The 13,939-nt window shown below is 38.2% G+C and overlaps 1 protein-coding gene across 1 annotated transcript in view; it reads left to right on the forward strand.

Moving 5' to 3' along the window:
• The window catches only part of DSC3 (desmocollin 3), a 34,367-nt gene extending 24,054 nt beyond the window's left edge, over window positions 1-10,313 (forward strand). Inside the window, exons 11-14 of the mRNA XM_028098195.2 lie at window positions 833-1,057; window positions 3,297-3,418; window positions 7,846-8,103; window positions 10,056-10,313. Of these exons, the coding sequence (XP_027953996.2) occupies window positions 833-1,057; window positions 3,297-3,418; window positions 7,846-8,103; window positions 10,056-10,253 (803 nt within the window). The 3' untranslated portion in view covers window positions 10,254-10,313. The remainder of the gene's footprint in view (window positions 1-832; window positions 1,058-3,296; window positions 3,419-7,845; window positions 8,104-10,055) is intronic.
• Window positions 10,314-13,939: the final 3,626 nt, after the last annotated feature.

The following is a 13,939-nucleotide window of genomic DNA, read 5'->3' on the forward strand; positions in this document are numbered from 1 at the left end:
AATTCACATTCCTCTGGGGAGCTTTACATTTGAGGTGCAGCCAAAAATCTTTGAAGTTCTTATCAGCTGTCACAGTGCATTTAAGAAAGGCTTACAAGTTACAGATGACTTCGAGGATGTGCATTGTGCTACTGTGTCATTTAGCTTACTGCAAAACTCCGAAGGTTGTAATTGGCATTGAAAATGTGTAGTTTTTGGTCAGTTGATAATGAAGTCATTAAAATAGGTACCAAGGCTACTGGGGAAATACCATAGTTGATAAAAATGTTATGTTATAGATACATCTGTTTTTATGTAGCCTGGGTGACAATAATTAGCTTTCTGGTATTGAGATCACTTCTAGAGGGAAGGCATAATAACAAAGGGTCTGTTGTACTTTGGAAAATTACCTTATCTGTAAAGATAATGGACAGGTACCAGAAAGTAAATGGACAAGAGAATGTCAACTTAAGACATAATTTGTGCATAGCAATTGTTGTTAATTCTTTATGAGTACCATAAACTGGTACTGTAGAAAAATGCTTGAAGTGCGTGTCAGGGGCCCATCTACCATCATTGGTTTGTAGATAAGGGAATATTCAATATTGCTGAATTGCTACTGGATCACTCCAATGTCAAATTGTGTCTTTCAGGCTCTCTTGTAAAAAATTACAATGGACATACATAGTGATATTAGTGCTGAGAAGTGTTGAAGGTAGTTCTCCATTTTAACTCATTTTCATGTGGCAGGTGGTTCCTTGAGAATAATATGTTTAGAAACAAGGGTGGCAAAACAAATGCTAAGGGAGAAATAAATGTCCATTAAAGATACAATTCTTTCATTTTCTTTCAGATACAGCTGCCCGTCTTTCATATCAGAAAAATGCTGAATTTCAGGAATATAGTGTTCCTATTACTGTAAAAGATAGAGAAGGTCAATCTACAACAAAAACCCTGAGAATTAATCTGTGTGATTGTACTCATCCAAGTCAATGTCTGGCAGCTCGAAGGAGTGCGGGAGTAATACTTGGAAAATGGGCGATCCTGGCCATCCTACTGGGTATAGCACTACTGTTTTGTAAGTCATTTTACTTACTTAAAGTTAAAATGTATCATAAATACCTGAGTGCAGGAAAAGGTCTTTAAAAAGTACTCTTGTCCAGCTATCCATGAGGGGTGGGCAATTTACAATTGCTTTTGTGTTATTATCTGAGTTCTGATGGAATATTTTCAGGGAGAGGGAGCAAGATCCTTTTTGAGATACGATTTCCTACTTGGACAGAGCTGTTTAAAATTCCTTAGATGGTACCAAATCTGTCAACATATAGTTTTCATTTCTTGGTCCCGGTACTACCCCATGTAGAGCTAAATAAAACAATCTAAAATTTCTGCCATATGAAAATCCGCGACAAGCCACTGTGATCTCTTCTCATCATTTCTCCACGGGCTTATGGGAATGACTCGGATCACAGCAATATCTCTTCTTGGGTGTATCTTGCTAGTTTTGATTTTTTTTAACCTCTTCCTTGCCGGTTGTATAGTTCCCAATGGCATCATATTTTTCCCTCTTTTTATTTCCATCTTCTCCTCCAGCCTGAATTAGCCCCTGTTCCTTTGTTCTGTGATAGGACTAGCTGTTAAGAGCAAGACTCTGGAACCAAACTCTCTGGATCTGTAACCCAGCTCTATCATTTGCAAGCCATGTGACCGGGGGGCGGTGGGGGGGCAAGTTCCTTAACTGTGCTCCAGTTTCCTCATCTGTGAAAGGGGATAATTGGGGTAGCCTGCTTTATGGGGCAGCACTGAGCATTAATTGAGCTAATGCACGTGAAGAGCTTAGAATAGTACAGTGTTCAATATTTTTCAGCAACTCCACAAAATAAATAATCTATTGAAGACCTACGATATGCCAGAAACTGTCTAGGTGCTTGGGAGTCATCAGTGGACAAAAGAGACCAAACCAAACACAAACAAACACAAACCAAACACTAATAAATAAGTGAAATGCTGTGGAGGAAAAAATAGAGCAAAATAATTAGGAGCTGTAGTCCTGTGGAGCATGTGTGGGTGATCATGGGGGATTAGGGTGAGTGACTACAGATTTGTTGGATGGTTTGGTCGAGGCTAAGTTGACAAGGTTATCTTTTTCTTTTTTTTTGTCTGAAAATGTCCCTTTTCTACTTTTTTAAAAAAAGTATTTATTTTTTTACTATGTTCAGTTAGCCCACATACAAGGTTATCTTTGATGATTTTTGGGAAAGTTGAAAGAAATACCAAGTATAGTACCTGGGGGAGAGGTTTTCAGTCTAGGGGAAAGTCAGCTCAAAGACCCTTAGGTGAGAGGGTGCCTGGAGAAGTCAAGGCATGGCAGGGGGACACCAGTGTGGCTGGAGTGGCGTGCATCAGGAGAGCGGGGTTGGACATGGAACCAGAAAGGTAACAAGGGGGCCACATAGAGTGGGCGGGCATTGGCACCCTTTTTCTATAAAGGGCTAGATAGAAAATATTTTACATTTTCCAGGCCATGTGGTTTCACTTAGAACCAACAAAATCTACCCTTCTAGTAGGAAAGCAGCCAGAGAAAATATTTCAGTGATGGGCATGGCTGGGTTCCAATAGAACTTTATTTATGGACGTTAACATTTGAATTTCATATAATTGTCACGTGTAGTGAACTTCTATTCTTTTAATCTTTAAAAACCATTTAAGAACCATAGCTCATGGGCCATACAAAAACATGTGGTGGGCTGGATTTGGGGCTGCAGTTTGGCTATCCTTTATTAGAGGGGCTTGTAGAGCATTGTAAGAACTGTCGTTATTATTACAGCTAATTTTATTATCACATATTTCAACCTCCCACAGGTATGATGTAGAATGAAAATTCTGAACAGACAAAATACAGAATAGTTTTAAATAAGATACTTGGAGATAAATCTGTTCTGGGGAGAAAAATCTGTCATGTTTTCATATAGGCAAACCATTCTTTTAGGAATCAGTAAATCTCTTTAAGGTCTCTGTCTTAAATGTCACTGAAATTTTTGAAAATTTATTATTTAACTCACAAATGTAAGTAGTTTAACATTATGGATAGAATTCAAACTCTTAAACAGACTTATAATCAAAATATACATATAATTAATTCAGGTTTTAAAGTCTAAGATAAATTATGGCCTATTAATTTAGAAAAGCCAAGGTAATTCACAGGACCACGCCTTAACGGCTTTGTTTTCCTCCTGTGTATCCGAGGTGATAAAAAATAAAAGATGAGTATTTTATTCTATGTATGTTAAACCTTTTTTTTTTTTTTTTAAATGCAGCTGTATTGCTAACTTTGGTATGTGGAGTTGTTGGTGCCAAAAAAAAAAAAGGTTTTCCTGAAGATTTAGCACAACAAAACTTGATTATATCAAACACAGAAGCACCTGGAGATGATAAGGTGGTAAGTAATTTTTTAAAATGAGTATTTATCTCTGAGTATCTCCCATAGTTTCTTTTATGGATTCTCATGAAGTTGTTTTGTAATTTAAGAGTTAATATTTATATTTTTAGCTTGGTCAGCTTTTGTAGGCGTAAGTATTTTATCTGTCAATATTCAAATATTTATGTAGGTGGCATTTATTGAACTTCTTAAATCAGATGTGTTGTTTTAATTACCATTCTTCTACTCTGTAGTGTTATGATTTGAAATTTGCTCTTTGATGTTGTGAAATTATTATAATAACAATCTTTTAGCTGCTTTCTACAATGTAGAAATATTTCCAGGTAGTATTTTTTTATCTAACTCTTTGACAATTTATAATAGGAAAAAAAACATATTATTGAAAGTTTTCGAGATAAACTAAGAAGATATCAAAGAGAGATATATATATATATTTAAAAAGTATGTGAGGTAGGGTAGATTACTTGGAAGGCTATTGTCACTCTCTTTCCTTATATATTTCTTGAGACTGCTGAGGTGCTTGCTTAGTACTAGGTGTCTTGTTTGGGGAGATGTCTATTTAAAAAGTTCTTACAAGGCATGTTCTTCCCTCAAAAAGATTTCAAAGTATTTTTGGGAAATTGAATCTCCTTTTATGGGAAAAATAAGTAGGAACATGTAAGTAAACCATTAGCACCGATATGAGAGAGCACTGTTATCATTTAAAGATGCTTATGATACATAAGTCCATTTGTGTTGTCTCGATCAACTGGCAAGGCTTAGTGAAAGAGGTACAGATTCCTCTGTAACTTAAAGAATAGGAAAAGTTTGAAAGTTGAGAGATGGAATAGCAAAAGAGGTGGAAAACAGCCTCAAGAATAAAAATGGAGATGACAGGGGCGCCTGAGTGGCTCAGTCAGTTAAGCGTCTGCCTTTGCCTCAGGTCATGATCTCAGGGTCCTGGGATCGAGTCCCGCGTCGGGCTCCCTGCTCCGCGGGGGCCCTGGTTCTCCCTCTCCCTCTACCTGTGCTCTGCCTCTTTGTGCTTGCTCTCTTTCCCTCTGTCAAATGAATAAACAAAATATTTTTAAAAAAGGAGATGACAAAGTTTAGGGATTATTCAACAAATAGTAAAGAAATTGATTTGAAGTGGAAGAAATGATGTTTCACAATAGAAGCTTGACACTTAATTAGGCTCTTGAGGGGAGAGGATGTAAGAGAGGAGTAGCACATGGGGCTGTTGTGTGCCACACTAAGGATTTGGGATTTCTTCTCTTGGTAAGGAAAAACAGGTGAAGGTTTTTCTGCACAGAAGTGGCATATTGGGAGCAGTGTGATGCTGAGTCAGTAGGGTGATCGGTGAGAATAGGAAGACGTTAGGGATAGGGAAGATAAAGGATTAAAATCTTTCAATAGTTGAAGCAGTGGAGAACTCTGCTAGGATGGATAACGGTCATTGGAAATAGGGATAATAAATATTTTAAATGTGTAAATGATAAGATTGTTAGCTTTTTTTTTAAAGATTTATTTATTTATTTTGAGAGAGTGAGAATGAGAGAGAGAGAGTACATGAGAGGGGGGAGGGTTAGAGGGAGAAGCAGGGAGCCCGATGTGGGACTCGATCCCGGGACTCCAGGATCATGACCTGAGCTGAAGGCAGTCGCTTAACCAACTGAGCCACCCAGGTGCCCAGATTGTTAGCTTTTGAGTAACAAAATAAAAAATGAAATCAAACAACAGAGGCTGTAACCAAGGACAATGACTTTATATCAAGACTTTTCTATATCTCGGTGTGAAGGCATCTTTCTTATTGACTTTCTCTCTTTAACCAACTGCCATCATCATGGAAAATCATAGCCCACCTATGCTTGACAGGCCTACATGTGGAACCCTGTAATTATTTCTCCATTCAGAAAATACATTTAGTCCCTTAATCGTCCTTGGCTCATAGTAAGTTCTTATTTTATATCTGAGAAGGGAATAATTGAGATGTTCGTATTACTTGTTCTTTGCCATTTGATGCTAGAGCTGGTAGCATTAATTGGCTGTTTCACCAGATGTACTCATCCCTGTCTTTATCTGTTCTGTGTTAGAAACACTTCTCAAAAGGACTCAGAATTATCAACTTAGACCAAAACATAATTTTAGGTATATTTTTATAAAATGTAACGAGATTTCTTAGTGAATGTGTAAGCTCATTTTAGTACAATGAGGACAGGTGATGACTTTAGTTTTGGAGCTAAGTTTAAGTGAAAGGCATTCAGGTGGGGTTAGGAGCTGGTTGAAAAGTCAGGACTGGAGAAGTTAAATCTGGGAATCATTGACATGGAAGAGGAGTCGTTGATACCCCATGAGAGTAAACTTTGGGCAACGCACGTAGAGATGGTCAGGAAGGAACAGAGAAGAGAGAGAATGTGAAACAGGGCCCTGTGAGCTTCGCCTTGGTTTTAGTTTAGTTTTAATTCTGGGATTAGCTTGCATGATCTCTGAACATGTATTTATAATGACAGAAATTATACCATCGAAGAGATTTGATAATGAGGGTTTTTTGTTTTTTTTTTAAATGGAATTTCACTCTAGCAGCAACCTAGGCAAAAAAATACAGGGTAGCAGTGCCACCAAATGGCTACTTCTCAGTTCTCTTTTCTGGTAGAATTTTCTAAGGCAGTGAGATACCGTGTATGACATTTATAGATACATTGCAGATTCTGAAATATCCGAAACTCTAAATCATCTGAACCTGAAAATCTTCCAGTTTAGTTAGAGACTCTGCATATTAAATAGAAGAAAAACAAATGGGCAAGAAGATGGCACGTTGGAGCCTGATTTTACTGGAGGTCTTGTCTGAGAGTCACAGTTCATAATTAGATCTGCCATGCTTGAGGTTACCGCTTGAACTGAACTTCTCCCGGGCAACCCAGAGTTCCGTATGAGGTGCCCACATTAAGTCGATGCTTAGGTCTTTTTTATCTTCAAACACTCCCTCGACTCTGCTTTCCTCTAGTTCCCTCCTGATCTCTTTCTCTTTGCAACTGAGCTTTTTGAGAGATTTATACTCGATTTCTCCATGATATTACTTCCTGTTCATTCAGGATTTCTTGGAAATTCTTTTGACAAAGATGACCAGTGGCCACTTTTTTTGCTTGAATCTAATAGGTGGATTACTTTATTTGAACCAGTTCTTAAACTACCTGGATGCTTTTCTCCTTACCATAATCCTCTCTGCGTGGCTTCAGATTTGTGCCCCTTGGATCCCTCACTTCTCCGATAGCTATTTCAGATCAGTTCTGTTCTCTAATTCCCTTAGCCACCCCTTAAAACATGTTTTTTCTTGTGGTTCTATTCTTAGCCTTCTTTTCGTTTGGTCTACCATTTTCTCTGGGTGTTATAATTTATTCCCGTGGCTTCCACTACCTCCTGTATGGTGGTGACTTCTGGAATCATAGCTCCGGCTTGGCTCCCCAACCTGAACTCCAGACCCACATATTCATACACTCACGTTGGACATCCATAGGTTTCTCAAATTTACCATGTCCAAAATTGAACTGTTCACTCTTCTCTCACCCACGAGTGTGTCCTTCATCCCTACTTCAGGGAATTGTACCATTTATCTAGTTGCACAAGCAGAGCACCTAGGGATAATTCCTGAGTCTTCCCTTTGCTGTTTCATCCGTCTGACCACCAGTAAACTTTGTATGGAATCCAACCACTTTGAATCATCCTTGCTTCTACTTTGGCCGAGGTCTTTATCTCGTCTCACCTAGAATGATTCAGTGACCTCTCCGATTATCCACGACACTCAACTTGTCTCCTTATTTGTCTTTTACTTTATTGCCTTGAATGATTTTTAAAAAATACGTCTCTTCCCTGTTATTAAAACCCTTCTTTGAGTCCCCATCATCTTCTTGATAGTCTAAATTTTTTAGCATGACATATAGATCTTTATGTTCTCTGGTCTTTTGTAACCTCTCCACTTCCTGTCTCACTTTGAACTCTAAGTGGTAGCCATTCTCAACAGGTTGGAAGTTGAGGGCCCCCAAAGTACCCCATTGCCTCTGTGTGTAGGCCTTCCCACAGATACTGCCTTCTTCCTCCCATTTCTCAAGTAGGAGTCCTTCAGTGCAGTGTTTTCTACTCTATTCCACTTACTCTGTCTGTGCTTGGATTTTAATGCTCTTCCTCTGCGTTCCTATAGCATTCTGTGTTCACATAGCATTCTGTGTTCACCTACATATACATTCTTAAAGTAATTCTCTAGAGCCGCTGAGAGATCGTGTCCCTCTTTGCGTCCCTACACTGGGCACAGAATCTGAAAATATAAATGTCTGCTAATGAATGGATGAATCAATAAAAGGTTAAATAAACATTCTCTCTTCCTTGTCTTCTTATGACTTGACTTGGGGTCTGTTTCCTCTCGATACAGATGGTCTTATTTTATTTTATTTCAGTGTTCTGGCAATGGGTTTATGACGCAGACAGTCAACAACTCTGGCCAAGGCTTTTGCGGTACCATGGGATCAGGAGTGAAAAATGGAGGGCAGGAGACCATTGAGATGGTGAAAGGCGGACACCAGACCCTGGAATCATGCCGGGGGACCGGGCACCATCACACCCTGGATTCCTGCAGGGGAGGACCCGCGGAAGTGGACAACTGCAGATACACCTACTCCGAGTGGCATAATTTCACTCAGCCCCGTCTTGGTGAAGTGAGTTTCCATGAGTGTTTTGCCTCTGCACTTTAAATGTCCAAGTGTAGAACAATAGGAAATTGAAATTAACGTAGTTTTAGAAGCTGCTTTTCCATATTTTTCAAAGTACCCTTTCTCTTTCACTCTCTGGTCATTCCTTGCACTCCTCCCGTCCCGCACCTCATGCCCTCTGATCTTGTTACATTATTTAACAGAGAGAGATTTTATTCCATCTGTCATATTTATTTTAGTTTCTAAAATCTTGTGAGAATTGGAGGTTTTTAATGACCCTGTTAAAGTTACATGCCATTTTTAGATGTTGTTTAACCTCATGAACTATTTTAATAGAGAAGAATGTGGAAAGAAAAATCTCATTCCCTTCAATCACCAAACTCCCCCAATCAAATCTGCATTTCTCTGAAAACAAAGCATCTGTACACAATTCTAGGGTGAACATTCAATAATATGAGCTATGGGAACTCTATTTAATGTAAGAAGTACCGTTCAAATACAAAGTGTTTTTATTCAGGGGAAAGCAAGGATATCAAAGGAAAGAGAGGTTAAATCATGGATTTTCAGTCCTGGCGGCACATCAGAATCCCCTGGGGAGCTGTTAAATGATAATAATACCTGTGCTCCACCTTGGAGGATTTGGACATCATTGGTTTGGCTTATTATTCTTATTATTACTTTTAAAGCTCCTCAGGGGATTCACATGTGCCACCTGGGTAGAGGGGCACTGGATTAAATATTCTATCTGGTACTAAGTTTTCTGTTTATCAGAGTGTACCAGTATTGTTGTAACCCCCACAGCGTACCGGAAGCCCTTCATCCTTTAATGGACTGCAAAAAGGCACCTTTCTGTGACACGGCTGTAGCTGATCACATGTCCATAACATTATTTTTTTTTTTCCATCAGATTCAAGTGTTCATCTTTGTTCTGTTTCTAGACAGTGTGCATGTAGGATCAGGTTGGGAAGGCGTGGAGCTTAAGAGGCGTTCTTAGGGGTGTTCATTAACGTGCGTGTCAGGGAATGGGATCTGAGGCTGACATGGTCTTGAAGAGAGGCATTTGGTAACATAAGCCAAAGAAATAAGCTGTGGGTTAGAGAGGGAGTGGGTCCCCAGGTGAGAAGGGAGGAGGCACAGGAGTTTGACTAGTTGGCAGCCAGGCTGCTAACAGACAGTGAGGCTGGGTGTGGCTGAATGCTTGGCCGCTCCATTCCAAAGGCCCAGTTTCTGCAGTGTGGGTGATGTTGATTATTTTTAATTTCACTAAAATGCTTTGTGCGTTTCTCTACTTTGTTGCGTTTGGGCTATCTTGGGCACTTGATTCTGAAGTCAGTGTGGTAATCCTTGCCTACTTTATAATTGCATGCAATAGTAGTTTTAGTTCACATTTATTGAATATTTACTATGTGCTGGGCAAAATATGAGAATTTTTGGTGCATTATTTTTTCATCATTATCATGAGATAGTCACTGTGTATATTCCCATTTTAGACATAAGGAGAGTTGGAAGTGAGACTTGAAGATGTTTAGTAACCTGCCCAAAGTCATATACGTAGTTGGTAAAGCAAGAGCTTTGACTCAAAATCAGGACTGTTTGAATATCCGATATCAAATTCTTCACCGCCATGCATACTGTCACCATTTTGTGGACTAGCCTGACCTTTAGATATAAAATTAAGCATTTAAAAATGATAATTTAAGTGTACTTAAATATAACATTTGTGTGCGTATATATATATAATTTTTTATTTTGTATGGATTACTAGAAATGTAAGATATACTGACTTTGTGGTACGGTTATGATATCGACCAATCATGTGCATTTTTTGTATGTAGGACTCCATTAGAGGACACACTGGTTAAAAATTAAACATAAAAGGTAAATAAAAAATAAATTTTATGTTCATATGTTAAGAGTGTTTAAAACAATAATACAATCCTTTTTTTCTTATTTTACAGAAATTGCATCTGTGTAACCAGAATGAAGACCACATGCCATCTCAAGATTATGTCCTTACATACACCTATGAAGGAAGAGGGTCCCCAGCTGGTTCTGTAGGTTGCTGCAGTGAAAAACAGGAAGAAGATGGCCTTGACTTTTTAAATAATTTGGGAGCCAAATTTACTACATTAGCAGAGACATGCACAAAGAGATAATGTTAAAATGCTACAATTAGACATGTATTTGCCAGACATTTTGGAAGTTTCCAAAAGGAAAGGGATGTTGTAAAGTTCAATTGCAATTTCTAATACATATATGAATGTGTATTAGAATTTCAATTTCTAATATATATAAAGATAGATATATAGATATATTTTTAATATATCTATACATTAGAAAAAATATATAATTTTTCTAAATTTTGGAACTGTACTATTTACCAATCTGTATTTTTATAGCAATTGGTGCTTATGTTTTCCAAGGAGTGTGAAATGTTAAAATGTGTTTCATCTTCTTTACTGCCAAGTAAATAGACAGCTAGAAAATCTCATGCTGTATCATTGGAATTAAGGTCTATAAAGGACCTGCTATTCTTTATAGATATTTTACCAGTAAATGTGTTGAGTTAATATTAGTCCAGTGATAACTAAGCTGTATTTGATTGAATATAGAATAGCTATCTGGGTTAGAAATTCTGTTCTTGTTCCAGATTTAGATTTAAGTGGATTAAGATTATTAAATCAAACATTGTGTTAAATTATATTGCATTTTTTACCTCTTTAAAAAATCAGTACCACTGAGTTGGTAGCTCCAAAGATACTAGAATTTCGTTTTCCTTCTGGTTAGCATTTAGATCATGAAGAACAGTTCTGTCTACATGATTGCCCTAATAAGGTTTTAAAAAATACATAGCTACGGTCTTAAACTACACGAGCAAAGTGTAGACCAAAAAATTGTGTTGTTTTTTTGCTTTTGAATGTGTGCTTTATGGTTTGCAAAAGGATTATTATGAGGAATATATCTAAGTTTCCTTATTCTCAAGAAACGGAACTATATTCACTATACAGAGAGTTACTGTCGGTATTTTAATGAAAAATACCAAAGATCTATTGAGATTGTAATCACAAGTCTTGACATCTTTTTCCCTGAGATGCAGGACTACTATTGATAACTTGCAGTAATGAAAATTATGCTGAGAAAAAGTTTCTTTTCTTCTTTTTGATATTGTACTTGCATATTTTTATTTGCAGGCTTAGCACATAATGGCTTTTTATTTTCTTTCAATAGTAATTATTTGCAATTAGAGTATGTTATCGTTAGATGGATTGTGTCATGCCACATATTCTGAAGAAACCAGATCCTGTCATAGTTATGAGCAGCAATGAGGGATGAGTGTGCATTTCCATTCACTATCATTTTCATACAAATTACTCCTTGTTAAGGCAGATATGTATTTTAATATGCTGTAGAGAATCAAAAGAACCCCTGGGTGCAATTTAATATCTTCCAAAACGTTGCTTAAAATTTAGTACTTTTCACATTTGTTCATGTGATAGAGCCCCTGGAAGGACTTGTAAAATACCCCTAAGCAATGGTGTTTAAACTTAAAATAATTAACACCTAATCTTATGATAAATCTAGTATCACATTATTGTGTACTCACTTCAAGTGTTAGTTTAAAAAATAGACAAGAAATTTTAGCTATCACCAGTTGAAGAAAATTTTGGAAGAGAAGACGAAATTAACTTAAAAATTTTGCAGCTTTTTGGGATTTACCCAAAGAATTGGGACTTACTCCCCGACCATGCCCCCAAAGTTATTTATTTGACTTTGAGGCAGAATTTGTGAGGTGGCCCATGTAGTGGCAATTTTCAGTATGAATATAAGCTTAACTGACTTTCTCTTCTATATATATAGAGAGAGAGAGAGAGAAGAGAGACCGTGGTATCCCCCACTTTTCAAAAGTTTGTGTTTCACAAAAGACCTACATTAATACCTGTTTTTGCGAACCTAAAGATACCTGAAGATTTTTGCTTATAAGAAAAAAGGCAAAAAGCGAAAATAGCATTTAGCGCTTGCCTTGCTGCAAGGTTACAGAGGCCGCGTGCCCTGGAGCAGCGTGAGTGGCCCCTCCAAGCTCTTTCCCTGGAAACTGCTCTCCTCTTGTCCGCATCCAGCTGCCAGAGCTTTGAGTGGTGTCTGCCAGCATCTGTGCTTTATCTCCATTTATTTTGTGCATCCCTTAGCAAGATATGTCCTAAGGTACCAGAAAAGCCAGAGAGAGGTTAATTTTTGGGTCTGGAAACACTAAAAAATTTTCCATATAAATGAATGGTAATTGCTTCTTTGCTTTATGCCATTTCGACTTAACGGAAGTTTTCATAGGAATGCTATAAAGATAAACACACACACACATATAAATATATGCTTATATAAAACTATTAGCCAATGCCGTGTTTAAAATAAAATGAAAACCAAAGGGAAGGATGATAATATAAGGCTGGGGCTGTCCTGCAATAGGAATCCAGGGTTTTTAAAAAGAGAGAGCCTCTTATACTTAGGTCTTCTGTGCTGCAGAGCTGAGCATGTCAAGAAATAGCTCATGTACATTTGTGTAATCTCTTTAAAATTGTATGCAGCTAGGGCGCCTGAGTGGCTCAGATGGTTAAGCGTCTGCCTTCGGCTCAGGTCATGATCCCAGGGTCCTGGGATCGAGTCCTGCATCAGGCTCCCTGCTCCTTGGGAGCCTGCTTCTCCCTCTGCTTCTCTCTCTCTCTGTCTCTCTGTCTCTCATGAATAAATAAATAAATAAAATCTTTAAAAAAAAATTGTATGCAGCTAATTAAGCGTCTCTGGTTTCAGGGGAAAGGAAAGAGGAAACTAGGTGGAACAGTAACTTTGCTTCGCAGTTTCACTCTGCATGACCAAATGAGGAGCAAACTGGCAAAGGCTGTTACAGCTAGGGCTGCCTGACTCCCAGTGGTGAGGTTCCAGAGATGAAATGCTTTTCTTGGAGCTAATACTGAAAGCTTTTTTAAACTCAATTCTGGTAAAAGGATTCTATCACCATTTTCTTTTTCTCTCCTATCTACTGGCATTTTTAAAGTTTAGAGCCAAATAACCATATTCTGTTGGTCAGATTTCAGGGGATAAAGGGAGCTGGGGTGCGAGCACAAATCTTACTGAAGGGACTGAGTGCTGCATGACTGTCTTAAGGCTCATTGCCATTTGCTGTGTTCTAATTTAAGCCTGGAAATGATAAAATACCACTTCCCTAACTCACTACCCTGGTTTCAACTGGCATTGGTGTGATTCAAAGAAATCCAGCCCTCCCATCAGTCCCCTTTCTTTAATCTCTCTCCCAATATTGTCAATAACACTTAGGTGGCAAATGCTCCAGGCTGTCAATCACCTTTTAGTATGAATTAATTTTTATGCGATTGCGTTCTTACAAGGATTTTTCAAGTAACAGAAGAAATAGGAATTTTGAATACAGGAAAGAAAAAGACTGAGTCGTCATTTGGAAACACGGGACTTAAGGAGAGTGTGGGCCTAAGTACGGTATTTGGACAGACAGCAACATGAAAATCCAGGCCTTCAAGGGCAAGGAGAGAAGCCAACAAAGGGACAGGAGTGGTAGTAAAGACAATATTGTTTGCTACTTAAATTTTCCTAGGCCAGGCCCTCCTTTTCCTTCTTTCCTCGGGCCAATGGCAGCTCCCATTTGATTTTGGTGAAATATCACCAACCCTTTCTCCATGCCTCACCTTATTTGGAGTGTGGAATCAAGGGAAGAGCTGACTGCATGATGCGTCTGCGGGCACTTGCCGGATGGGCCCGAACTGGCTGTGCATAACAAACAAGGCATTCATGGGGAATACTTTCTTCCTTATGTAGCCCT

This window comes from Eumetopias jubatus, unplaced genomic scaffold (assembly GCF_037043125.1).
Source record: "Eumetopias jubatus isolate StellerSeaLion01/CBP00866 unplaced genomic scaffold, mEumJub1_p1.0 scaffold_16, whole genome shotgun sequence".
NCBI lineage: Eukaryota > Metazoa > Chordata > Mammalia > Carnivora > Otariidae > Eumetopias > Eumetopias jubatus.